Raw genomic sequence first — 25892 nt, 5'->3', positions numbered from 1 at the left:
TTGTTTTCCTGAAACGAGCCGTTCCCTCCTTCCCGCCGCCTGGCTGGACCTCGTCTGCCCGGCGATAAGGTCAGCTCGGGTTTATTTTGGGCTGTTTTTAGTCTCCTCCAGGCTAACGCAGTCCTTGGGGTTTCCCCTAAAAGCAGTTTTTTTCGCACGGCATCGGTTCCTCATTCAGACCCGTTTCTTCGGGCCCCCGACTGACCTTTGCGCAGCGCTCATGTGTTCTCGTCCTGCGGTGGTTTTCTGTCTTTAGGCAGCTCTCTTCTTCATTTACATTAAGAGAAGTGTTGAGAGTGCATATTTATTCGAGTTATGTCAAAGCGCACGTTTGCATTTTCCTTGATAACTCTGTTTCGCAACCTGAGTCATCACCTGAGCAGTTTCAGATTCCATCACATTTGGTAGCATCGCCTGCTTAATGTAAGGAGAGGAATTCGATGACTACTTATTTCCTTCTTTTTGAGTGATTTCAATGAAATCACGATCAGTAAAATGCCATTTTGTTCGGTTGTATTAACGCGTGGGAATCCGGAAGAGGCCTTCTCGGCGGGTCGGCGTCAGCGCTTTTGGGTCGATGGCGCCCCCTAGTGGCCACGGAGACGAACTGCAGGCGCCAGCTGCTGTACCGCCGGCCGTCGCGCGAGGGCGCACTTTGTCTGCTTCCTGGCCGCCGGACCGGAAACGGTTTGTCAAACTCCAACATCATCGCGATGTTCGTGGACACAAAACACAAATACATTGACTTCAACATCCTGTTTCGTCACAGTAGCCCATCTAAAAAAAAGAGGCAAGATTTCAATGGTTTCCTATCATGCTTCTGAGTAATACACAGATTAAAAACAACGCCTTGTGCGAGATGTAACGGATTTGAGCTACACTGATTACGATAACGATAATTACTCCACGATACGTTATTTTGTCATTATTTTTGTGATACTATTCTTACAACAGTGATATGAAGACGGTCAACATTTGGCTCAATAACTCTTGTTTTATTTTGTTTTTTTTTTCATTTTCGGCCGGTGGGAATCACGATTCGGACTTTTATTTTGTGAACCTTTACCGGAAGCGCTTCTCTCCGACGCCTGTTTCGCTTGACGGCACCGCTGCAGCTGTCCAGCCCCGGTGACGGCGGGCCGGTGGCCGTCTTCTCAGTCTTCTCAGTCTTCTCAATCTTCTCAATCTTCTCTGTCCTCCCAATCTTCTCAAACCTCTCCGTCCTCCCCGTCCTCCCCCGGCCGTCCGCTCGTCTCTTTAGGCCGCAGCGCCGGTAACGCGAACCCGCCCCGCAGTCGTCCCCCCCCCCCCCCCCCCCCCCCGGACCAGGACGACCCGTTCAGTTCCCGGAGCAGCGAACTGGACGGACTGAGCGGAACCGAGCAGAGACTGGAGGAGATGGTGGCGTGGAGGAGTCTGCGGTGGATCCCGGACGGACTGTGACAGTTGCCGCCCCCGTTCCCGGTCCCTGCTCCGGTCCGGCCCCGGCCCCGGTCCCGGCCCGGACCCCAGCCCCGGCCCCGGTCTCGGTCCCTGGCCGCCGGTCGGTCCGGGCTGTTCCGCTCCTCCTCCAGAGGCTCCACCGGCGCAAGGTGAGTTGAGGACGGGCTCAGACGCGCCCCCGGTGTCGGGGAAGTTTGCCGGTAGTCGCGGGCTCCCGCTGCGGGCCGCGGAGCCCCGCCGCTACGGGACGGGGCGACCGGAAGCACCGGCGGTGAGCTCGGCTGACGGCAGCTCTGTGCTGGTTTACCGCCTCAGACTCCGACAGAGGCGACATGTTTCCACCGCCGGTTCAACGGAAGGTTGTCGCTCAAACCAGAAGCGGAAACATTTGGTCTCTTTCTGTCTTTTATTGGTCGGTTTGAACCCGCAGTTTTACCTCCACGGCTCACGGATGGGGGCGCGCGAGAGGACACCGGGCGGACCGAGGAGGACCGAGTAACGGAGTAACGGAGTAGTACTTCTTCACTGGAGTAACTGAGTAGTACTTCATCCCTGGAGTAACGGAGTAATACTTTAACTCCAGAGTAATACTGAGTAATACTTCATTCCCAGAGTAACTGAGTAATGCTTCACCCCTGGAGGAGTACAGGGTAGTACTTGATCTCTAGAGTAATACTTCAGCTCCAGAGTAGTACTTCAGCTCCAGAGTAGTTCTTCAGCTCCAGAGTAGTACTTCAGCTCCAGAGTAGTACTTCAGCTCCAGAGTAATGCTTCAGCTCCAGAGTAGTACTTCAGCTCCAGAGTAGTACTTCAGCTCCAGAGTAGTACTTCAGCTCCAGAGTAGTACTTCAGCTCCAGAGTAGTACTTCAGCTCCAGAGTAATGCTTCAGCTCCAGAGTAGTACTTCAGCTCCAGAGTAGCCACCAGTGCCCAGTGAGTCTCTGCACTGCTTCTGAGCAGATCAGTTGTGTCTAATATGCTAATCGGGCAACATCCTGGGAGTGCGGCGATCTATGAACGCTGTGTCCTCACACTCACGGGCCCGTGATCAATCTCGGTAGCGATCAAATGTCAGGACATCCAGAGGCTCCGTAGTCAATAAATTTGTCTTGAATATGTGGTGGACTCCCTCAGCACGGTGCCGTTCACAGGGGCCTTCAGGTGTTTGAAAGGTTTTGCTTCTCACTGAAAGACAAGGAACCATATTGGTAGTGTTCATGCAGGACCAGCCTTCTTGTGCAGAATGTTCACTTTTACTTTTGTTTCTTTTGCAGTCTCACAGAATGCGTTGCAGGTTTCGGGGTGATTAGTTCGGACTTCCTCGAAGGTGAATTCCCGCTTTCTTGCAGAGTTTCCATCAGAATGGCGGTGACCTCCCTCCTCCCCCACTTCTTCAATCCAATCTCGGGTCTTTTCTGTACCTAAAATTGGACATTTACAAAAAGGAGTGCCACCTTATTGGACCTGGTGGTCTGTAGAGCAGACAGAGTGGCGTCTTGGCGCCGACGCTCTGAATGGCGTCGAGAACATCGACAGAATGCAGTATTCGTGTCTCATGTCTTCAGTATTGGTTACGAGCGAGGGGAGTTCGGAGCTCTGTCGCTGTTACTTTGGATCGGATGACTTCTGCCGCTCTCCACAGCTCTTCTTTCTGAAGGTCTTCTATCGGCTTCCGTCAGCTCCCCGAACGGAGAAGAGGCGCCGTTGGCCGGCGGAGGCTCCCCTGTCCCACCAGAGCCTCCGCCGCCGTCAGCCGGAGCCTCCGGAAGCTGCTCCACTGGTTATTCGGTGGATTCCACGCGGAACGCCGGCTCGGCGGCCGTGCCGTTTATGAATTATTCCCGCTGTTTCGCTCTTCAATGTGATTCCTGGTGGTTTGGTGGGACCTTCCGGGATGGTTTGGTCTCTGTGGTTGGATACCAGTCAGACTTGGATCTCCACTAAAACATCAAGCAGGATTTGGGATTATTTTCTGAAAGCGGCACGAAGAGGAACTAAGCTATTTTCCCATCACCATCGATGTTCCAACGCTGCGGTCCTCACCTCCGAAACCTCGCTCGCAGGTTTTATTTGGAAGCTCCTCGGGCTCCTGGCGGAGTGTGACGGATTCTGCCGGGAGCGCCGGGATCATCAACGTGTGTTCCACATCGACGTCAACAGACCTCGTTAGGTTTGCCGCTGGCGGAGCAGCTGCCGCTGGCGTGCTTCTCCTCTGACCTCCTGAATGTGGTGTGTTTGAAGGCCGGGTGTCTGAGCGGTGTTTGAGCAGACGTCGCTCCCTGGACGCCGTGGCCCCGCTGCTTACCGCCTCTTCTTCCCAGACCTTCACACCGCTTTCTTCTGGGCCTCTCATGGTGGATGTTGGTCTGCGGCTCTTCGGCCCTGTTCCTCCCGCTCTATGGTCTGGACCTGCGCCTCCTCTCCCAGGGCTTCAGGGCTTCATCTCCTGCTCTGTTTTTCACTCAGCACCTCGCTCTTGTGATTTCCTGCAGGACTGTGGGCGTCTGGGTGACGGTACCAGGTCAGGGACGGAGATACACTCTATAACGTTCACCTCCCTCTGCGGGTGTTCTCAAAGTGTCAGCCCCTTCTATCTGCCCTCTATTTTACTTCTTGTTCTTCACCTCAGCTGTGAGCCCTCACATCCTGTGGGCGCCGCCATGGCAACCCTCAGTGACTTTCCTACCTTCAGCCGCGATGCCCTGCTTTGCGGCGAACGTTGACTTTGTGTGTTTTCCGTGGGACTCGTTCCAGAAAGTTCCTTTAATATCACATGCTTTGGCCCCAGGAGTGTGTTCCCCCCCCAGGTGTTGCCCCTCTAGTCGTCCTGCCCGGCTGAGGTTCCGGAGTCTCCCGCCCCCTGGCGTCTGTGTTTCCCCTCCAGGACTCCGTGGTCGGTTTGCCAGGGCGGCCATGGCAACGGATGCTTCGTGTCCAGCCAACTGACACGCCAACACCTGAAGCGGCCCTTGAGGGACGCTGTCCTTCAGGTGTGTCAGAAGGCCTCGGTGTTTGACCGCGGGGCCGAGGCGAGTCCTCCGGTCGCGGGGGGGTCGGTATGTCTGGAAAGCGCTGAGCCGGGCCGCACTGAGACGCCGTTTAAAGTATCGGAGCGGATTTGAGGAGATTACGGCGAGGCCCGAGCCCGTCTCCGCTCCAAGCTAAAGCCTCTGTGAGGAGAACACACGGCCATTGTGTGAAACACAGGCCTTGGTTTTCCAGTCTAGAACCGGTGACCTCGGCGGGCGGCGGGCGATTGGCCGCTGTGTGGTGGGTGGGCGGGGGGCCGCGGTGAAAAGCAGCATTGTTCTAAAGTACCTCTTTCACACTGGCGTTATCGTAGCGAGGCGGCCATAAGCATGTTCCTCTTCACACTCAGGTCACCACATCCTCCTTTCATGAAAGTTGCCTGCTGAAGATGTACGCACGGTGTCGGAGGTTCAGGAAGTGGCGCTCGCTGCTGGATGGCCTGGTCCACGATGTCTGTCAGATGTCTGTCACAGGCTAATGTGCAAAATAAAGACAGCAGGCCGGGGTTGTCGGGCGCCGATGGCCGGGTCTGCGTTTGGGGCGCGTGGGATCCGACCCTCGCCCGATGACCGTCGGAACCGCTTCTTCACCCCGACCTTAACGTGGTGAGACCCGGCAGGAGGGGCGTGGAGAGGAGAAGCCGTGCTCGGAGCCAAAGAGGAGGTGGACATGATGACTTGACAAATGTGGCGAGAGTGGCGAAGTAAAGGCCGAGAGACTTTGGTCCAGAACCTGCGGTGTTTGGTTGATATTTTGATTGTTCCCGTGCCGCTGAACACGCCTCCTCTGGACTGTTTACAGGAAACATCTCCGGCTCAGTAGCAACGGCAGCAGCCTCTGCTGGGAGGCGTCGTCACGATGCTCCTTCCCTTCTGCCTTCATGGCTGGTAGTTTGGTAGCCCCGCGTCTCCTCTCGGCCTCTTTACGAAGCTTCATGTGACGTGGGACGTGTGAACCACAGATGGGCGCGGAGATACGAGGTGATGGAGTTTTAAGAAATCCCCTGTCGCTGTGGGTTAGCCTCCACCCCCGGCCCTTCACGCCTACTTCCTTATCTCTATCTCCAAGGCGCACATGCTGCCCACGGCTTCCTGTTATCTCCACCTTGCTGCGCCGCTCACGCCTTCCCGGCCCGTATTTGCACCATCTAATTCTGGTAGTCGAACCGTCGACCCGCCCGACTCCTGCGTGAGCAAGACCGACCGCTGGGCTACATAGCGAGGAAGAACCCGACGCGTGCTGGCTTTCGTGAAGGCTTCCGGTACGGCGGACGAGCGCGTAACCAAACGCAGGTGGGTGTCGTCGTCTTGATAAGTACTTAACTCCCGTCACGGAGGACGGCGGTTTTGAGCTGCAGGCTGAGGAGGCGGCGGACTCAAACACACCCACGTCTGATGGAGTGAGTGTGTATTTCATGGTTTATTACTTATCTGGCAGGGAATGCAGCCTCAGGGCGGCACTGGCCCGTGCCTCTCCAAGCCTGCCTTGGGAGGGCACGGAGCAGTGTCTCCCTGTGCCGGTCCCACGCCCGGATAAATGCCCGGCTTCATGCCTGGGAAGAGTACTACAGATGCAGTATTTGCGATGAGAATGCTAATAGAAAAGTACAGAGAAGGCCAGAGGGAGTTGCATTGCGTTTTTGTAGACCTAGAAAAAGCATATGACAGGGTGCCAAGAGAGGAGCTCTGGTATTGTATGAGGAAGTCTGGAGTGACAGAGAAGTATGTTAGACTGGTGCAGGACATGTATGCTCGCTGTGAGACACTGGTACGGTGTGCTGTAGGGGTAACAGAGAAGTTCAAGGTGGAGGTGGGACTCCATCAGGGATCAGCTCTGAGCCCCTTCTTGTTCGCAATGGTGATGGATAGGCTGACAGATGAGGTTAGACAGGAATCCCCATGGACCATGATGTTTGCGGATGACATTGTGATCTGTAGTGAGAGCAGACAACAGGTAGAGGAAAATCTAGAGAGGTGGAGGTATGCTCTGGAAAGGAGAGGAATGAAAGTTAGTCGCAGCAAGACAGAATATATGTGTGTGAACGAGAGGAACTCGGGTGGAACGGTGAGGCTACAGGGAGTGGAGATCAAGAAGCTGGAGGATTTCAAGTACTTAGGGTCAACAGCCCAGAGCAACGGAGAGTGCGGAAAAGAGGTGAAGAGACGGGTCCAAGCAGGTTGGAATGGGTGGAGAAAAGTGTCAGGGGTACTATGTGATAGAAGACTTTCAGCCAGAATAAAAGGAAAGGTGTACAAGACAGTGGTGAGACCAGCGATGATGTTTGGACTAGAAACTGTTCCAATGACCAAAAGACAGCAGACAGAACTAGAGGTTGCAGAGATGAAGATGTTGAGGTTCTCTTTGGGAGTGACCAGGATGGAGAGGATCAGGAATGAGTCTATCAGAGGGACGGCACATGTTCAATGTTTTGGAGAGAAGGTCAGAGAAGCCAGACTGAGACGGTTGGGTCATGGACAGAGGAGGGATAGAGAATATATTGGTAGACGGATGCTGGAATTGGAGCTGCCAGGCAAGAGGTCTGGAGGAAGACCAAAGAGAAGATTTATGGACGTCGTGAGAGAGGATATGAAGGTAGTTGGTGTGAGAGAGGAAGATCCAGAGAATAGGGTCAGATGGTGAAAGTTGACTCGCTGTGGCGACTCCTGACGGGAAAAGCCGAAAGAAGAAGAAGAAGATTACTTATCTGGCAGGGCCCGAGGCTAGCTCATTCAACACTCCTCTGCTCCTTCTGTAAAAGTGCTGAGCTAATGACCCAACCACTCCTGTCCCTGTGACAAGACCAGTGGTGATTTCCAAGGTGTCAGGATCACTTTGCTCCCCCTCGACATCAGTGTTGGTCTGAACAACCCCATAATATTCCTCTGACGCCGGGTGACGTGGTGAAGCCCTCCTGCCCCTGCGGGAGCCGAGCGGCTCCTGAGCCGCGCTTCGTGCAGACGACTGCGCCGCAACATGTTCTGCGGCCAATGAGATCCCTCAGCTTAACCCGTGTTACGTAAGCGTGGTGACGGGAGCTTCTCTGAAACGTAGCTGTGGTGCCGCCGGCTTTCAATGCGCTCGCCGCCGCGCAGCTTGCGCCGGACTCTCCGCGGTCATTCTGACCGGGTCTTGTTGACTGGAAGGATGCGGGGCAGCAGGTGGGCATACCTTCTCTGAGCACGTCTGATCCTCTCGCTTCCCGTCTGAGCCGCTCGCTGCCTTTACACGCCTTATCGGAATTTAAGTCAGCGTCTGAGATGTTCCTCACAAATGTGAAAGCTGTCAGTTAGAAGTTGATCTCCTGGAGGGGGCGTCCCGTTCCACGCCCGCGGGCCTGCTAGCCCGGAGGCCCGGCCCTCGCTTTTTCACCGATGCTCTCTAAGTCCGCGGGAGGGGCAAAGCGTTAGGAGTTGTGGTCCCGTAGATTAGCTGGATTATAGCCGTCCCAGATTAGCCGGGAGCGCCCGTCGGACCCGGGGCTGGTTTTTCACCCGTGCAACAGTTGTGCTGCCGGTGTTGTCAGTCCGTGCTCCACAGCTGTGGCCAGAAGATACTTCCTTCAAAGCGGAGCTCCAACCACCGCTGGAATGAACGCCGCTCGCCCGCTGCTGTCGGACCGACGCCGGCAGGACGGCCTGGACTGTGTTTACTGTTAGCATACACTAGGTGGAGCAATGCTTTTACAAGCTGCAAAAACTTAATCATCTCTCTCTCTCTGGTCTCTCTGCCCTCCCTTTCCTCTCCCTCCCTCTCAGTCATGACTCGCAGGAGTTCTCGCCTGCTGTCCGGCGGTTACTATAATTCGGATGAGGAATCAGACTCCAGCAGCGTGACCAACATCTCTTACCGGGAGAACCCGGTCAAGTAGGTAGCACCTACGTGGTTCCGTCTTGCTCTCCGATCGCTCGGGGTTAAATTAAATGTCTGTTCCCGATCTCCTCTGTGCGTCTGGGTTCTTTGTTCGTGTCCTCAGGGTTTTCAAGAAGAAGGCCGGGAACCGCAAGTCCGGCTCGCGCACCTCCAGCAGAGCCAACAGCCATGAAGGTTCACCCGGTGCTGAGTCATCGGAGGCAGTAGGTCAGTGTGATGCTCCGGAGCCCCGTGAGGTGGGGAGAAGGTGGCGGAAGAGCCACACGGCGGGTGTCCGGGCCGTGTGCCGCAGACGTCAGCGGACAGCCGGCCCAATCAAATAGCATTTGATACGATCGCTAACTCTACAGGGTTACACTACAGAGACGCTCCCCCGCGTCGTCGAGCGTTTTCCACATTCATCCTAGTCCCGCGCTCCACGACCCCATTTCTGGTCCGTGTGGGTTCTTGTTCCCTCCCCGGTGCCCGGGATCGTCCTGCCCGATCCCGTCCCCGCAGGAGAGCCCTGTTTCCCGTGAGTTTGATGAGAAGAGCGGGGGATGACGTGAAGCTGATTGTGTTGTTTCTGCCAGCCGCAGGCCTCGGTGCTTCCCCCTCCAGTGCCCCGGAGGATGGAGCCATGAGGACGGTACCTTACATCTCCAGCGCCGCCACGCCTCGGCCCGCCCTGACCCCGTCGTCGGCCCGGGGCCAGGAACCCCCTTGCCGCCACCTCCTTCCCCTGCAGCGGAGCGGCTACACGGGGCCGTCGGGCGGCGGCGGGCCGGGGTTACGCCTCCGAGCGACGGGCGGGGAGCGGAGCCAGAGCGGGGTGGACAGCTCGGGCTACTCGTCCTCAGAGGGCACCTACAGAAGCCCGGGCCTGTCCGCCGGGCTCCGGGGCGGCGCTTTGGCTCCGGCCCGCGGATACAGGAGCAGGATCGGCGGCGCCTGCGCCGACCTGATGGGTGAGCGCCGTCGCCTCTGCGCGTCTGCGTCCGTGCACGGCCACACGCCCACCGCTTGTGTTCCTGCAGAGTTCCTGTCCGCCAAGGCTGCCGCGGGACGCTCCTGGATCAGACCTCCGCCGGCACCGGGTGAGGGTTTTTTAAAGCGACTCTGCTTCCGAACCCGGCGTCCGGTTCGTCCCGGGCCGATGAGAATCATCGTCTTTTCTGCTCCTTTCTTCAGCCGATATTTGGGCATTCGGCGGCCGCGTGAAGAAAGCTTCCTGCCTCTTCCTCCTCGGCGTCGCCATAATCCTGTGTAAGTGGGACCGACCCAAGACCCCACGTCTGCTGCTCGTGTTCCTCAAAGCTCCCTTCTCCTGCCCTCCTCCAGGTCTCTGGCTCCTCCCTCCCTTGTTGCCCTCATTCATCTCCTGCACGAAGGCCCCGTCACATCCTGCTCCCAGGAACCTACCGGACGCCCTTGTCGCCCCCGCTCCTTGTCCTCCCCTTCATCAAGCCGACACCAGGCGTCCTACACCTGTGCTGGTAGGACTCATAACCAGCATCTCGACCCTCGGTCCATCATTCACACGCCACCGGACACTTGAGTTGTGCAAGAGGCCACAGTAGAGCACCAGAGAGAAGTCAGCCAATCAAACTCACTGGAAACACACACAAACCTCCCGGATGCCACACTTCCCATGACAGCTTACATCTTCTCACCCCACCTGGGTGCACGGGAGCTTCTGAGTAATCCCCTGGGTCCGTCGTGCTCCGAGGTTCTGAGTGACCAGCGCCAGCTCGTCGGGTTCAGGAGGTCTCAAGCGTCCCGAAAGGCGGCGGAGCTCCCGGCACCCAGAGTCCTCGCAAACCGGCGTCAGAGCGCCTTCAGTCACGAGGGCTTCGCCAGCGACCTGCTCAGCCACTTGTCCCGGTTGGTCGGTGAAGGTGTGTTTGTGTCTGCAGGATCCGGCCTTGGTGTCCGCTGCGGTGGAGGAGAGGATGAAGCATCTTGTGGTGAGAAGCTCATGGTTCGATAGGATCTCCTTGTTGGTTTTTGGTCCGAATCCGGTTTAACTCCGACTCGGACCTGCTGGAGCTCCGTCGCTCGTGGCCTCCGCTCATTCTGCCGTGTCTCCGCAGGATCCGGCCTCGGTGTCTGCAGCCGTCCAGGAGAAGGTGGAGCTGCTTGTGGTGAGACACGGATCATCTCCGAGAACCGGCTGTGAACATAAAAGCTTTTGTTTGTTTGTTTTTGCGAGCACGGCGGGCGGAGAGGAGAGGAGGAGGAGGAGCTGACGGTCTTTTTCAGTCCATTTGGAAAAAAACACTTTGAACAGTTGGGAGTCACGCCATTAAAGAGCTCGGCCATCTTGATGGTCCTGACCTCCTCACATCGAGCATCCGTGTGTCGTTCGTCTCCGCAGGATCCGGCCTCGGTGTCCGCGGCCGTCCAGGAGAAGATGGAGCAGCTCGTGGTGAGACACGGACCGCCTCTGCTAACCATAAGAAATAGATGAGGGTTCTGCAGAAGCTGATCCGAGAGCCCGGTCATTCCCTGCTTTAGATGAAGGTTCCCATGTGATCTGCCTCTGCAGGATCCGGCCTCGGTGTCCGCAGCCGTCCAGGAGAAGCTGAAGACCCTTTTGGTGAGAAGCCCACCGTCTCCGTCGGATTCGGCCCGTCGCCAGTTTGACGGACCCGAATGTTAACGCGGGCCTTTTCCTGACGCCCGTGATGATGATCTGCTCCTCCAGGATCCAGCCTCGGTGTCTGCCGCCATGGAGGAGAAGATGAGGCAGCTGGTGGTAAGATAAGGGCCCACAAACCAGCCCGTGTGGGCCTTCGGCTTCGGGTCGTTCAAAGCTCCTGGTCCAGATGATGAACCGGGTTCTCCGTTGTCTCTCCAGGATCCGGGCCTGGTGTCTGCTGCCGTGGAGGAGAAGATGAAGACCTTCGCGGTGAGAGACGCGACGTCAGACTTTGATACTAGAAGTCGCTGTGTTTTGTTGTGTCATTTGGAGTTTCAAACATCTCCGTGTGGCTGCAACGCTCCGTACAAGCAGGGGGTGAGGAGATGAAGGATCTCCACAACTATCTCCTCACACAAACCGCTTTTTAAACCTCATTGAATAACCAGCGTTTATGAATCACCGGATTCTTCAGAGGAATATTTGCCGTCTCGTCTCTCCAGCATCCGACCCTGGTGTCTGCTGCCGTGGAGGAGAAGATGAAGAAGTTTCTGGTGAGAGCTGGATCCTCTCTCGCTGTTAAGACTCACATTTGATACGGGAGAAATCACCAGCTTCATGAAGCTCTTGGCTGGCAGAGCCCAGTATGTGTGTGTGTTAAGAGGAGTGTGGTCCTTTGCAGGAGGAGCTGCAGAAGAAGCAGGAGCACCTTCTCTTCAAGGTACGACTTCTTTCCTGGTCTGAGGCCTCACTCAGGATGAAGCTAGGTTAGGCTGCCATCCATCCCATCTATCCCATCTAGTTTTCTAGAACTGCAGGCAAGCCACTCCCTCCCTCCCTCCCTCCGTGTGTGTGTGTGTGTGTGCGTGTGTGTGTGTGTGTGTGTGTGTGTGCGTGCGTGCGTGTGTGTGTGCGCGCACTTCCTCTTTCTCTACCTAATGGATTATTCCCAAATGCTGAAGGACACTGGGTCTGAGGACCAGGTCCGTTCCCTCCTGTGTCAGAGAGCTGGACCTTCCCTGTAGACCTTCCCTGTAGACCTTCCCTGTAGACCAGGGGTCAGGAGACTTTTTGACTGGGAGAGCCATAAAAGCCAAATATTTCAAAATAATTTCATTGAGAGCCAAATAGTATTTTTAAGGTATAATAAATATGTCTTACTTTTAATGCGACCTCTGGTGCTGCGTGGATTTGTTCGAAGCGCCGTTTCATATCTGACCGTTTCATCGATGTAATTTTATCACTGCACATCAGACCGAACCCTAACCCAGATCCAAATGTAAATTCTCTGTCCGCGCAGCCCGGAATGCACGGTCATCATCGTCCTTTTTTCTTCTTTTCGCCATCTTTTCCGTTGAATGTCCCCCGAAGCGGATAAACTAGTTGGATAAAATGTATTTCTTCACCTTAACAATGACCCGACGTGCTCGGAAGCCATTGGTTCCCGACCGTGACAAGTATCTTCACAACTCATCTCTGTTCACTCTAAAATGACACAGTATTATGAAGAAATATCACAAGTATTTTAAAATCGGCTCCAAACTGATTTTTTTTTTCAATTCAAAATTGTCTGGGATCCGCACGCCGTCACCGGAAGAGCCGAAGGTTCCCGGCCGCTGATCTAGAACCTTCCCTGCTGACCAGAGTCATCCTGTGCCTTTCAGATGGAGCAGATGAAGCTAGATGTTCAGGGTGTGCGAGCGGGCCTGGAGGTGGTGGAGTCCGGCCGTCTGCCGGGCCTGCAGGAGGAGCTCTCCCGCTCGATCGAGCAGATGGAGGTCGACAGGGGTGATGGACGCTCCGTCGCTGCTGACCTCCGGCTCAGGATCCAGGTTCTAGAGGCCCAGAATGCCAAGGTACTGCGCCGTCGTGGCGGCTGCCGGTGGACGCTCGCCTCTCCTCCGGGAAGTTCCTGAGACCATGTTTGGCCTCCAGGTGTCTCAGGAGCTGTCGGACATCCGGCGTCATCCCTCCCCTGGTCCGGGTCCTGGTCCGGGTCCGGAAGGGGACCTCCGGCGTGACCCTCTCACCCCAGAGCTCCAACAAGCCATGGAGAAGTGGCTCCTGGAGCGCATCCGGGTGAGTCCGGGTTCTGTGTCGAACAGAGAACCGGTTCCATGAAGTCCGGGCCTCTTTGTCGTTTGCACTTTCAGTGAAGTTGATGGGACCATCTGGGACGGCACCATCACGACACCATCTCTCACCACTGTGAACCTTCTCAGGTCCGGGAAGGAGAAACCCCGGGAGGCGGGGGGGGCTGTGCGAGCTGCGTCCAGCCCATCGCAAACAAAATGGCCGACTTCGCCCTGGAGACGCAAGGTCAGGGACCTTCTAGGTCCATCGGCGGGCTCGGCGGTGGAGGAGCGTCCCGGGACTCTGTGTGGATCCGTGTCAGTAGAAGTTCTGCCTGATGTGTCCCTGCAGGAGCCAGTGTGATCAGCACCAGGTGTTCAGAGACCTACCGCACCCGCTCCGCCTGCATCACCCTGTTTGGGTTCCCGCTCTGGTACCCGTCCGAGAGCCCGCGCACCGCCATCCAGGTGAAGACCTCGCCGCCGCTGCGCTTTAGTCCCTGGGCCTGAGGGTTCTCCTCAGAGGGGTTCTCCTCAGAGGGGTTCTCCTCAGCGAGGTTCTCCTCAGCGGGGTTCTCCTCAGCGGGGTTCTCCTCAGCGGGGTTCTCCTCAGTGGGGCTCTCCTCTGCAGGGTTCTCCTCAGCAGGGTTCTCCTCAGAGGGGTTCTCCTCAGCGAGGCCTCCTGGAGGCGTCCTCTGTGACGGACAGAAGGAACCAGGACGCGGTTCTGTTAAATGTGTTCTGGATCTCCTCCTGCGGGAGCGTGGGTTCTCCCAGAAGCAGCGGGTGTAGTGTCCGGGTTCTCGCCCCCAGGGCCAGGCGGTGCTGCTCCCGGGGAAGTGCTGGGCGTTCCACGGCGTCCAGGGGACGCTGGTCATCTCGCTGTCCCACCCCATCACCATCACGCACGTGACGCTGGACCACCTGCCTCGGCTCAACTCCCCCAGCGGACGCATCGACTCGGCTCCCAAGGACTTCAGGGTCTACGTGAGTGGTCCCGTGGACCTTCACACACACACACACACACACACACACACACACACACACACACACACACACTCACTCTGACCTGAGCCGCTGACCTCCAGGCCATGAGGAGCGAGGAGGAGCAGGGGACGCTGCTGGGGACGTTCACCTACGATGAGGACGGCGAGTCCTCGCAGACGTTCCAGCTGCCGGTGAGCCAAGCGGACGGACCTTCACGCCGTCCTCTGTGTGGAAGTTCTCCTGGGCTGACCTTCTCCGCTCTCCTCTGCAGGCGCCCAGCCCGGTGGTCTATCGAGTGGTGGAGCTGCACGTTCTCTCCAACTGGGGCCACGTGGAGTACACCTGCCTATACCGCTTCCGCGTGCACGGGAAGATGGCCTCCGCCTGAGGTCCACGCCTGAGGTCCACGCTCGCTCCCTGAGGACAGAGAGAGAGAGATGGTCGCAGATCTTCAGGGGTCAGGTGTATCTGGAGGTCAGCTGGAGGTGTTTGCACGCTGCTTGTTGCTCACCATCTTCTGCAGCTTGTAGGACGTATCTCAGCAGGCTTGGTGTATCTCAGCAGGCTTGGCGGAGGCGTCTGCGCGCTCGGCTCGGGGGCCGCCGACAATCGGCCGTCTGGGCTCGCTTTCTTCCGACCACTCGGGTTTCACTGGTCAAGATGTTCTTGTGGGCTCAAAGAACCGGAGTGAGTGAAGGGTTCCACCGGACCTTCTGGGAGACTCTGAGTAACACTTGGGATTCCATCGAGGTCCTCAATCTAAGGACCGGAACCCGCGGGCTCCTCAGAGATCCTCAAGGTTCCCCAGGGGCCTGCAGGATTCCTGACAGATCCTCAACGTTCCTGGGAGATCCTGGAGGTTCCTCAGGGGCTCCTCAGAGACCCCTGGGGGCCCTCATGGCCTCACACTCCAAATGTAGGGAATGAAAACGTCGGATTTAAACAGGATGGTGAAGCACCTGTTCCAGCTTCCGATTATCCTGGAGGAGGAATGAAGACCTGCAAGAATCTCAGAAGGACAGTTTGGTTTCTCTCAGGAAGGAAAAGAACTGGCTTGACAATCTTCATCATCATGAGCAGTTTGATCAGAAGAGCTGAGTCTCCTGCGTCAGCACTGTCCTCCTGACCTCTGCGCTCCACGGTCTTCACCTCACTCGTAAGACCTCCAGGAGGTGTGGAAGGTGCGGCGGATGTTTTCCTTCGCCTTTGAATCTGAACTTCTCAAAAACGCCAAACGGCAAACATGCCTCTGTCTCACATCTCCTCAGCAGCTCAATACTTGAAACCCTTCTTCTCCAACCTCTGCCTTCTTCTTCTCCTCCGCCTTCTGCTTAAAAGCTGCATTCTGCAGGACATCCAGGGTCCGCAAGGAAAAGTTACTCCTGGGGTCCAAGCACGGGACCACCACCTCTGGCCGTTAGCTAGTTCAGTCTGGAGGTGCATCAGGTCCACCTCATGGAGGCTGTGGTCTCCTGTGGAGGACGGGGGTCTCAGGGGACCTTCACACCATCCTGCTTTGGATCACGGCCAGCTACCTAGAAGAGCTTCTGTGTGCTGGATGTGTGTGTGTGTGTGTGTGTGTGTGTGTGTGTGTGTGTGTGTGTGTGTGTGTGTGTGTGTGTGTGTGTGTGTGTGTGTGTGTGTGTGTGTGTGTGTGTGTGTGTGTGTGTGTGTGTGCGCGTGCGTGCACGCACACAGGCCTTAGAGTTGGTTTTTGTGTATTTATTTACATTTTATGACCAGGGTTTGAAGACAGCTGACCTTCATCGGCTCTCTGAAAGCCCTCTCCAGCAGAAGGTGTGTCATGGTGTCTCCATGGTGTCTCCATGGTGTTACAGACGAACGGGTTTATATTTATAGAGAAGGTCAATCCTGGTGGTTCCTCCGCTGTCGTTGTTAACGGACGCCGGCGACGCTTATTTGTAATTCTACCTTGTATTTTTCCTGAATAAAGACCTCCCATATCTGCTGCTCTCAGTGACGCCTCCATCCCCTCATGTCCGGAGCTGCTGGTTGAACTTCATGCTGCCAAGGTTCTCTCAGATCCTTCTGCCTCTCAGCTCAGATAAAGCAGGGAAGGGTGTTTGTCATCTTTGTGTTACTTATCAACCTCGATGCAGACGAACGTCCAGGTCCTTCTTGCAGGCCTTCTATTCTCCCATGAAAATCCCACAGCCCTCTGGAGGTCCATCTGGGGATCTGGAGGTCTCTGGAGGTCTCTGGAGGTCTGCTGCTGGTCCATCACATGCGTTTGTATGAATCGCAAGACATATTCAAACATACACACATACATATAAAGTTTATATGTATACATATACATGTATATGTATACACACATATGTATATATATGTGTGTTTGTACATAAATGATCTGCAAGAAATACGTGCGCAGGCACAACCATGCACACACATTCATATATATATAGAGAGAGAGAGATTCTTCACTCCAGGAAAGGTTTGGAGACACAGACTGGAGTGTGTTTGCTTCTCACATAAACACCCAGTCCTGAACAAATCAACATCACAATTGGCAGCGTCCGGACAGAACCAGATCACCACACACACACACACACACACACACACCGACCGGAAGCCTCGGGCTCCTGCACGTCACTCTGAAGGCGCTCAGATGGAGAAGCGCCGGCCTACAGCAGATCCAGGGCCTGAAGAGGGGCGTCAAGAAGGCCGAGCACGAACTGAAGGCAGAGGAACATTTTGTCAACTTTGACCCCGACGCATGCGTGAGGCCATCCGGGCCTTCACGGATACGAGGGCGGCGACACATCGAGTACCGCCGACGTGTCCTTCCTCAACGAGCCGAAGGACTTGCGGTCGTTCGGATGAGGACGAGAGGGAGAAGGCTCTTGAGAGCGAGCCCTCCGACGACCACCGGCTACTCACTGTCCGGCACGCCAACGTACACGGCGCACGGAGCCGCATCGACGCACGTCGATGGCGCACCTCTGATCGGTGAAGGCGGTATGCAGGGATGGCGGCCGGCGTCCGGTCCAGAGCGCAGCCCGCCCGGGCTCCTCCTCTGAGCCGCTGCAGGGAGAGTCTCCGGCTCCATGACCATCGCAGACGTCCATGTCCGTTTTTGTGTCTCCTGCCACTTTTGTTGCCCCGGTGTGTTCAGATTGACATTCAGGGAAAGACGTCACAACAGTCGGGAACTGAACAAACAAGAATGCTTTATTCAAAGTCAGGAAATACACTTAGGAGATATCCTGGGCCATAATGATCGTCAGCCCGAGAGGATGGTTCTCCCTCCGGACACCCGCTGAGGCGCGTCCGGCAGGTGTGCAGGTGAGGACGTTCTGACCCCGAGCCGAGGAGGGAAACTTATTTTATACCTCTGACCAAAAGGCCGGGTTTACTTCCTTATAAGGACTTGTCGACACCCCTTTGGAATGGGCACTCGGGGTACGGGGCCGCGCCGCCGCGGGTACATTGAAACAGTTTTTGCAAATACTACAGAAATGTTGGTTTGAGGCAGGGGATTTAGTAAGTCCCTCTCTTAACGTGAGCATCCTCACGTCACACAAGGACTACAATCGAAACAAACAGTAAATACAATAAATGCATACAAACATCGTGGGTGGAGCGAAAACCCCGCTGGCCTAGTTACACATTTCGAGTGATCAAGAGTGCAGGGAAATTCTCCGCCGACCCCCCGGCCCGGGCAGCCAGCACATGGGATGGGACTGATATGGTGAGGTAAATATAATAAATTCTTCTTCCTCTTCTTTCAGCTTCTCCCTTCAGGTGTCGCCACAGCGAGTCAACTTTCTCCATCTAACCCTATTCTCTGGATCCTCCTCTCTCACACCAACTACCTTCATATCTTCTCTCACTTCGTCCATAAATCTTCTCTTTGGTCTTCCTCCAGACCTCTTGCCTGGCAGCTCCAACTCCAGCGTCCGTCTACCAATATATTGTCTATCCCTCCTCTGTCCATGACCCAACCATCTCAGTCTGGCTTCTCTGACCTTCTCTCCAAAACATCTAACATGTGCTGTTCCTCTGATGGACTCATTCCTGATCCTCTCCATCCTGGTCACTCCCAAAGAGAACCTCAACATCTTCATCTCTGCAACCTCTAGTTCTGCCTGCTGTCTTTGGTCATTGGAACAGTTTCTCGTCCAAACATCATCGCTGGTCTCACCACTGTCTTGTACACCTTTCCTTTTATTCTGGCCTATGTTCTTCTATCTCTTCGCACCCCTGACACTTTTCTCCAGTCATTCCAACCTGCTTGGACCGTCTCTTCACCTCTTTTCCACACTCTCCTGTTGACCCCAAGTACCTGAAATCCGCCAGCCTCTTGATCAGGGTAAACATACTGTATGACAATTGCAAATTGGCATTTTAACATCCAGCGTCTCTTCCTCGTGTTACCGCAGCGCAGAGGAGCGCTGGCCATGACAGACTGGAAGAACATCAGCAGGAGTTTGTTGCTGACTTTAGTGCTAGAGTGTGTTTTGCAGCTTCCACATCCATGCAACTGCTGAGTGGCTTCGTCCGCTCTGAACGGCACTGGACAAAGTAGCATTCTGTTTTATTGCTATTGCCGCCATGACGAAAACACCCTTTTCAAATTGTAAAGTTAATTCACTAAAGTTTGAGCGCACCGGCGCAAAAGTCACTGTGTGAGCACAGCGGCCCACGTGCACGTCAACCTTCTACTCACGCCACCGGTGAACATGCGGGTCCTTCGTGACGTGTAGAATTGCGGTCCGGTTCTGCCGACGTCAGTAAATCCATTAAGCAGTTCCAAGAATTCTAAAATCCAAAGTCCGTCATTCAAAAAGCAGAGTGTGTTTTGCAAACAATGTCGTGCCTTCCAGTAAGTCTCTTCATCCACACGCTCAAGTCTTTCCATAGAGTCCGAAAATCCAACAACTTAAAGACAGTAAATGAAACTATTGACGTGAACTTTTCAAAAATAAATGGATCCATCAATGAATCAATTAAAGAACCATTTGTCTGCCGGCGTCTCCAAACATTTCCAAGTCTCATCTGATGGCAGCTCTTTGTCTGGATAAGAGCCGGCCTCGTTGGCCCAGGTAGCCACACCTGGGCCAACGAGGCCCTGGCCTGACCCAGAGGGGCACGCGCTGCCAGCAGGCGTCACCGCCAGAAACAGAGGTTCCAATTAAACTTACATATATATATATATATATATATATAGATGTGTGTGTGTGTGTGTGTATATATATTCATAAAAATGTATGTATGTATGTATGAATTGCAAGAAATACAAACAACCACAAACACATGTGGACAGCAACTATTGTGTATTGAACATTTACATTTAAATCTACATATATGTGTGTGTGTGTATATATATACGTTGGGGTACAAAAAAGTATTTAGTCAGGAACTCACTGTGCAAGTTCTCCCACCTAAAAGATGATAGAGTCCTGTAATTTTCATCCTAGTTATATCTCACCTATGAGACAGAATGAGAAAAAAAATGATCCAGAAAATCACATTGTCTGACCCATTGGTGGAGCAGGTTTTGTGAAAGCACACAGGCCTTGTCAGCCGCTCCCTGGGGTGTGTTTACTGCGGGATCCCGACGATTGTGGCGTGTAACTGCCTCAGACTGTCCCGGCTGGCCTCGGGTCCGTCCTGGGAGCTCACGTATCCCGGGTACACGGGGTGGAACCGGGCCGGGGCCGGGGCCGGTTCCTGGGAGTGTTCCGCCGGTATCAGAGGTATCAGCTTGGCGTGAGCGTAGTCGATCTCAAAGCCTTCGAATATGAGGCCGACCCCCCGGGCGCTCAGCCCCGCCTCCAGAAGCAAAGACACCTTCTGGACGGCCACGACCAGCTCCCGGTAGTCCTCCTCCTCAAGCCCAAAGATGTCGGAGGTCAAGGGTCGGCGCGGGACCACGACGGTGAAGCCGGGAGAGTTGGGGAAGGGCGTGAGAAAAGACACGTGACCGGCGTCGTCCCACAGCCGCCACTGCGGCTCCTCCCCGCGGACGATACGGGAGAACAGGCCGGGGTGGGAGGCGTCCTCGCCCAGGAAGGTCAGGTTCGGGGGGGCGTCGGGGACCGGGAGCTGCGATCGGATGCGGGTTTGGATCTCCTTCAGGGCGGACTCGCTCCAGCGGGGAGCCGTCTTGGAGGTGCAGAACCCGGGGTCGCGGCCGTGGTACTCCTCCTCTCCTGCCAGGTGGGGGCGCCACTCTTCATCCAGCCCGTGCAGAGGGAGGATGCGGATCTGCGGAAACAACTTGAATGGAGGAGAAGCTTCCATGGGCATCTGACACGCCGCGGCTCTGGTCACGGTTACTACCCATCCTTCACGACAGACTACTCGGTAGAGTCTGGCTGATACCGGATGGACGTCACCGCTCTGCAACCCCGTCACCGTCTTCTTTTTCTTCTCCTTTGGGCTTTTCAGGGTCTCCACAGCCAATCCACCTTCTCCATCTCACCCTGTTCTCTGGATCCTCCTCTCTCACACCAACAACCTTCATATCCTCTCTCACCACGTCCATCCATCTTCTCTCTGGTCTTCCTCTAGACCTCCGATTCCAGCATCCGTCTACCAATATATTCACTCCGCCTCCTCTGTCCGTGACCCAACCATCTCTGACCTTCTCTCCAAAACATCTCACGTGTGCCGTCACTCTGTTGGACTCTTTCCTGATCCTTTCCGTCCTGGTCGCTCCCAAAGAGAACCTCCACATCTTCATCTCTGTAACCTCCAGCTCTGCCTTCTGGTCACTGTACCTGTTTGTAGAGCATCTGACCACCCTTCCTTTCCTTCTGGCTGATAGCCTTCTATCTTATAGTAACCGCTCTGCACCCCGTAGGGGGGTTTAAAACCTGCAAATCATTCGGTCTTTGTCAAACTGTAGGTTGAAGTCTGCGTCAAAAATTGAATAGACATGTATTTTTAAAAAGATCTGGCTCTAATATGTAAGATCTATCATCAACGTGACAGAGCAGCGGGTGGCTCACCTGGATGGGTGTGTGTGCGTGAGGTCTGGACACCAGCGCACACCTCCGGACCTTCAGCTTGTCACACAGCAGCTCGGCGACACGCCTCGCCCCCATCAACCAGGACACGTATTCCGGCTCCTCCAGGTGGAAGAGGCTGCCGCCGAGCCGGCCGGCCCGGCCGCTCTCCAGGATGACGGAGCCCGGCGTCCAGGGCCGGGGATTGAGGTAGGCCACCAGGCCCTCCGACTCCCAGACCACGTGACGGGACGGGGTGGCAGACATTCTGCGGAGCCAGGAGAAGAGGCTGTCGGGAGTCATCGGTAGGTTCGCTCTGTTATTCTGGGCCGTCCATTACTTTGAATAATTCCTGTGCATTTTCAACATTTGCATGCCAGTGTGTGATATTTGTCGAGCAGAAGACACATCACAGAGGAACCTCCCTGCTATCAGCGGCTCACAGGTGATTCCTTCGTGTACTACCGACCTTTCATATTTCTTCTTACTAAGCCTTTTCAAACAGATAGGATAAAATGAAATCATATAACCATACGTTTAAATATTCCCCCTTGATTGGAACAAACTAGGTTAACTGCAGATCTGAAGCGAATGTTTGTTGAGAGAAATGTCGCTGCTTCGTAAACCACCTCTGAAGTGCCTTTTATTTTAGCGTCAGTACGACAGTGAGTCCAAGCAGCGGCTAGAAACATAGGAATATTAAAAATGTATGTATGTATGTGTATGTATGTATATGTATGTATATTTATATATATAATAATAAATAATAATACATGGGATTTTTATAGCGCTTTTCATGACACTCAAAGACGCTTCACAAGTAAAAAAAAAAAACAGAGGGAAAAGAACATACACAGAATTATTGGGAAGAAGTCCAAATTGGAGAGTGTGGCGATGAGCGCCAGTCCAGGGACAAGCTGGAGGGGCTTCGCCGGTGTGCAGCTGAGTGTCGTGCTGCTGTGAGGAGGCAAGTGTTGGAGCTGGATGTCGGAGATGGATTTTTGGTGGAGGGAGAGATGGTGGAGCAGGAGGAGCAAGAAGATTTCGGCCGATGGAAATGCCGTCTTGCTCGGCGCCATCGGGATCCGGAGTTTCGAAAGGCTAGCCGGCTAGCTAGCCAGCCAGCCAGCCTGCTCAGGTCACCGACGGGATCTGGAGTTTTGAGAGGTTAGCTAGCGAACCAGCCTGCTCAGGTCGGCAAGCTAGTTTGGTAGCTTGCTGGAGATTGTCCAGGTGAGCCTTTGTCTTTGGTTTGGTTGATTGGAAGAAGGAGAAGGAGGAGAAGGAGGAGAGCGGGAAGCGGCTGCCAAAAAAAAAAGTTGTATATTTGTTGTATAAGTTGTATTTGTTGTATATTTATATACATATATATGTGTATTTTGGAGAGCGGGGTCGTGTCGTGTCACGCAGGCCTCCAGGGACGCTGTGCGCGCTGCAGACGCTCCATGATTTCACTTTCACTTCCCTGACAAACAGTTAGCACGTGACGTTAGCTAACGCAGCTCTCGGGCTTTGAGCTGCACCGGAACCGGCCGAGAGGACCGGGAGAGCACCGGGACAGTACCGGGAGAGGACAGGGAGAGGCGGCGGTGTCCGCGCCTCTGGAGGACTCACCCGCTGCTCATGGCTCCGGCTCCGCGGCTCCACCCGGATGATGCTAGCTCGGCGGCGGCGGCGGGCAGCTCCTCCGCCGGGGGGGCGGAGCTCCAGCGGGACACGGCGGTCAGACCGAGAACCAGGCCGACGGCCAGTCTGCTTCGCCACATTGAGTGCCCGGGGTAGAACCGGGGGCCGGGGGCCGGGGGCCGGGGGCCGGGGGCCGGGGGCCGGGGGCCGGGGGCCGGCCTTTGGAAGGAGGAAGAGCGTGGAGGTCCTGGTCTCCGTGTTGTCGCCCTCTCTCTTCTTCGCCCGGCTTCCGCGTCTGCGAGCGCCCCCTGGCGGCCGGGAGGCCTTATACACCGTTTCTCTGAAACGGAGCAAAACCAAGAAACATCTTGAACCCTAGCGCCAGGTGTGGGCTCTCCTCGCGGCTCACACGGGCCTCATCGTGCTGAATTTTATGGCCTTTGTATGTACATACATATGTGTATGATTCCGTGTCTGTTGTGCATATTCTCTCCATGTTTCTGGTTTTATCCCGTCTAATGTTTGTCTACCAGGACTCGACAAACAAGGTTTCTCTCCATTCCCATGAGAGGGGAATGAAAAAAATCCTTGACACGTAGCTACACCTAACCGGGAGGAAAGGCGAATACGCACCAATACCTTGCAATATTTCATTAAAGTGTACCTTTTTGACCAGCCACTTTTTATATCGTACATGTCCTGCGGTAAGACAACGTGCATATAAGCGCAGGAAAGACACATTCAAATAACATGCATTATTATTATTCATTATAAGATATACATATATGTATACTCTGTATACTGCATATACAGTACACAGTAGAGCTGTATTTCATCATGACAGCGCCGTCTAATCCGCCTACCAGATGGACAGGATCATCTCCGCTCAGCATTAGGTGGGATGAAGGACGTGTCCTGGTAACGTCAAGCTGCATGAGATCTCAAATATTTTCAAACTGTTCCGTCTGGAAACTTCAAGTGATCGGTCGGAAAGCAGGAAGTGCAGGAGGAACATTTCGTCAGAGACACGTCAGCCCTGTACTCATGCGTACTTGTTTCCCGTCACCCCTAAAAGGAAGTGGTTGCAGTGACAGGAAGTGGCGCTGGGAGGCGCAGAAACACGTCGGAACGTCCACGCGCCCGGATGTGGCGCTAAGAGGAACCGGACCTCGAAGGCTTCTCACACACACACACAAACACACACACACACACACACTCACACACTTCCCCTTACTCGTTCCTGAGCCAACGTCAACATGTTCTGTCCGCCAGTCCCCGATCGCTGCGGCTGCTGATCACACACACACACACACACACACACACACACACACACACACACACACACACACACACACACAAGGTGTCACTTCACTTTGTGGCTTTCCTGTGCTCAGTTTCAAGCCTGCTTCTGGTTTCTTCTGGCGGTTCTCATAATTACCAGTATTTCTTTAAAATCTAGAGTTTCAATGCCAAGATGTTCACACTAGCATGCTATCTGACTCACGGAGTGTCTTGTGGATCCGTGTGCTCTGCCTGCCGCAGCCAGAAAGGTCCTTGACAACGCAACCATAAGACCAAAATATCAAAAAAAACATTTATGAAGTTTGTTTGAAAGTGTAAAGTTGTCCAGGACTTTCCTCGCCGTTCTTTTACAGGACATGAGGATCTACAGGTGGACGCTCGCCAACGTTGTTTCCATAGTTACCGTCAGTGTAAGGGATTTATTTTGTGTATGACGTGTTGCCGTGGTTACAGCCCTGCCAAGGGTTGTCCAGTGCACTATTCAAGCAGGATGGGTTCAGACTCTCAGTGTCTGCAGGCAGCTAATCTGCTAATCTGCTAATCTGCTAATCTGCAGCTCATGACCTTGAAGGCGGGCCGGGGGGTTCCTGGGATTTGGGAGCTCCTGGTTCTGGTTCTGCTCCGTCTCACTCGTCTCCGTTGGGCTGACCGGAGGCTCCCCTGGTTCTCCTCGCGGAGCAGACATCTTCTAACCGGCTTCGCAAAGGTTCTCGGGGGAAATGAGAGAGCGTTTCCACGGCAACACCGGTTTAGCGAGACGCACGTGAAACCGAAGCCGGAGAAGAGGACGAACAGGAACGCTGCACCAACGGTCACGAGGACCCGAGATCCTGTTCTCCTCCGTCTGAACGGCCTCTGGAGAAAAGTAGACCGGCCCCAAAGTTCTACGTTCATCTCCGGAGGTCCCACAGCTTCACGTCTCACTGCGGCGGCCGCGGCTCAGACGCATCTGGAGGAAACACCTCAGGCATTTGGAACCAAAGCTTCATGTCCTTTTCCTCTCCATCTGCTCCTCTCACCACGGGAACACACCAGGTTTGGTATTTGTAAGAGCAAAGGATCAGTATTGGGTGGAGGTCTTCAACAGGGAGGAGATCATCCAGCCGTTCCATTCCGACCGTCAGAGAAGTCCATCTCAGTGCCAAGGGACTTTTGCTGGATCCCAGCAGGAGGTGTGGACCTCCTCTGGTCACCATCTGCCAACAGCCGTTGGGAGGGTGCTGTCTTCTCCCAGCAGCTCCAGTAGCAGGTCTGGCAGGTGCTCCACCACAGGAACCCACCCAGGCAGTGCCCTCTGGTGGATGGGATGTCACCTCCTGCGGGCGGAGGGACGTCGACCGCGAGGTTAGAAATAGATCTCGGGCCTGGACCTGCTCCGGGGGAAACCCCACCTTCATGGAGGTCCCACACACAGAGCCCAACCACGAGGAGACTTGTTCTCCTCAGCCATTGTGAAGAACCCGCGTCCTGAGAACGACACAGGGGCAGGAATAGACCCGAGAAGATCTGGAGGAGAGTCAGAGCCCCTGGAGGTCGGAGAACTTAGAGGGATCCGACGGCTCTGAGGGAAGTGATAGTTCTGAGGGCTCTGAGACCCGCAGCCGTTTAGGCTCCCTTTGGCTGGACACCATGTGAGGACCACATGGGTCCACGGCCAGGTCTGTCGGACCTCCACGTCCACCAGGACTCCTCCTGTGCACCAACCATCTCCAATCTGCAGCACTGGGAGGAGGTTTCCTGGTAACATCTGGACTCATCTCAATGTCAGACAGGTTCCCCAGGTCGGGTCACCTTTCACCTCTAGCTCCACCCTGGAGGTCTGAGAGGAGCAAAGTCCAGACCGACCCGTTGGCCTGCACTCTGCTCCTCAGGATGTTCCTCAGGATGCTCCTCAGGCTGCTCCTGTCTGATGACGTTTATCACTTCTTGTTCTTTGTTTGAGCGTGTCTTGCTTTCCCGTTCCATCCA

The 25892-nt window shown here is 54.9% G+C and overlaps 2 protein-coding genes across 9 annotated transcripts; one reads left to right on the top strand and one right to left on the bottom strand.

The window, feature by feature from the left end:
* Positions 1 to 1332: 1332 nt before the first annotated feature.
* LOC147229138 (uncharacterized) lies at positions 1333 to 15995 on the top strand. 5 transcript variants are annotated; one of them, XR_015106990.1, is made up of 23 exons: positions 1333 to 1592; positions 8229 to 8337; positions 8447 to 8550; positions 8916 to 9290; positions 9360 to 9419; positions 9514 to 9588; positions 9664 to 9818; positions 10239 to 10289; positions 10416 to 10466; positions 10700 to 10750; positions 10871 to 10921; positions 11030 to 11080; positions 11183 to 11233; positions 11467 to 11517; positions 11646 to 11684; positions 12628 to 12819; positions 12899 to 13042; positions 13186 to 13282; positions 13388 to 13503; positions 13849 to 14022; positions 14124 to 14213; positions 14294 to 14496; positions 14587 to 15995. XR_015106990.1 is itself a non-coding variant. In XM_086157648.1 (23 exons), exons 3-23 carry the CDS (start codon positions 8231 to 8233, stop codon positions 14408 to 14410), a joined length of 2202 nt encoding a protein of 733 aa, XP_086013774.1. In that variant the 5' UTR covers positions 5301 to 5453; positions 5542 to 5765; positions 8229 to 8230; the 3' UTR covers positions 14411 to 15995. The 5 variants fall into 5 exon arrangements, 4 of the variants coding, with proteins under 4 accessions (XP_086013775.1, XP_086013773.1, XP_086013774.1 ...); XM_086157648.1 differs by lacking the exon at positions 1333 to 1592 and adding exons at positions 5301 to 5453; positions 5542 to 5765 and having other exon boundaries at positions 14294 to 15995; XM_086157649.1 differs by having other exon boundaries at positions 8922 to 9290; positions 14294 to 15995.
* Positions 15996 to 17196: 1201 nt separating this feature from the next.
* LOC147229137 (uncharacterized) lies at positions 17197 to 24260 on the bottom strand. 4 transcript variants are annotated; one of them, XM_086157645.1, is made up of 5 exons: positions 23486 to 24096; positions 22611 to 22962; positions 21850 to 22299; positions 21000 to 21285; positions 17197 to 20253 (listed from the first exon to the last, which is right to left on the bottom strand). In XM_086157645.1, the coding sequence occupies exons 4-5, from the start codon at positions 21261 to 21263 to the stop codon at positions 19588 to 19590; spliced, it is 930 nt and encodes a 309-aa protein (XP_086013771.1). In that variant the 5' UTR covers positions 21264 to 21285; positions 21850 to 22299; positions 22611 to 22962; positions 23486 to 24096; the 3' UTR covers positions 17197 to 19587. The 4 variants fall into 4 exon arrangements, with proteins under 4 accessions (XP_086013771.1, XP_086013769.1, XP_086013770.1 ...); XM_086157643.1 differs by lacking the exons at positions 21850 to 22299; positions 23486 to 24096 and adding an exon at positions 24127 to 24260 and having other exon boundaries at positions 21000 to 21264; XM_086157644.1 differs by lacking the exon at positions 21850 to 22299 and having other exon boundaries at positions 21000 to 21264.
* Between the last annotated feature and the right edge of the window lie 1632 nt (positions 24261 to 25892).

Source organism: Fistularia commersonii, chromosome 12, assembly GCF_037954325.1.
Source record: "Fistularia commersonii isolate RoL2024-O1a breed Wild chromosome 12, RoL_Fcom_v1.0, whole genome shotgun sequence".
Lineage (NCBI taxonomy): Eukaryota > Metazoa > Chordata > Actinopteri > Syngnathiformes > Fistulariidae > Fistularia > Fistularia commersonii.
This window is presented reverse-complemented; position numbering and strand designations above follow the sequence as displayed.

Coding starts and splice junctions, on each gene's coding strand:
- LOC147229138 (XM_086157647.1), top strand. CDS start 8,231: ATGACTCGCAGGAGTTCTCGCCTGCTGTCCGGCGGTTACTATAATTCG. Junction 11,685..12,627: donor AGGAGCACCTTCTCTTCAAG/GTACGACTTCTT, acceptor TGTGCCTTTCAG/ATGGAGCAGATGAAGCTAGA. Junction 14,023..14,123: donor CCAAGGACTTCAGGGTCTAC/GTGAGTGGTCCC, acceptor GCTGACCTCCAG/GCCATGAGGAGCGAGGAGGA.
- LOC147229137 (XM_086157643.1), bottom strand. CDS start 24,217: ATGTTTTTTTTGATATTTTGGTCTTATGGTTGCGTTGTCAAGGACCTT. Junction 22,963..24,126: donor ACGGATCCACAAGACACTCC/GTGAGTCAGATA, acceptor GCTCCGTTTCAG/AGAAACGGTGTATAAGGCCT. Junction 21,265..22,610: donor GCCGGAGCCATGAGCAGCGG/GTGAGTCCTCCA, acceptor CTGGCTCCGCAG/AATGTCTGCCACCCCGTCCC.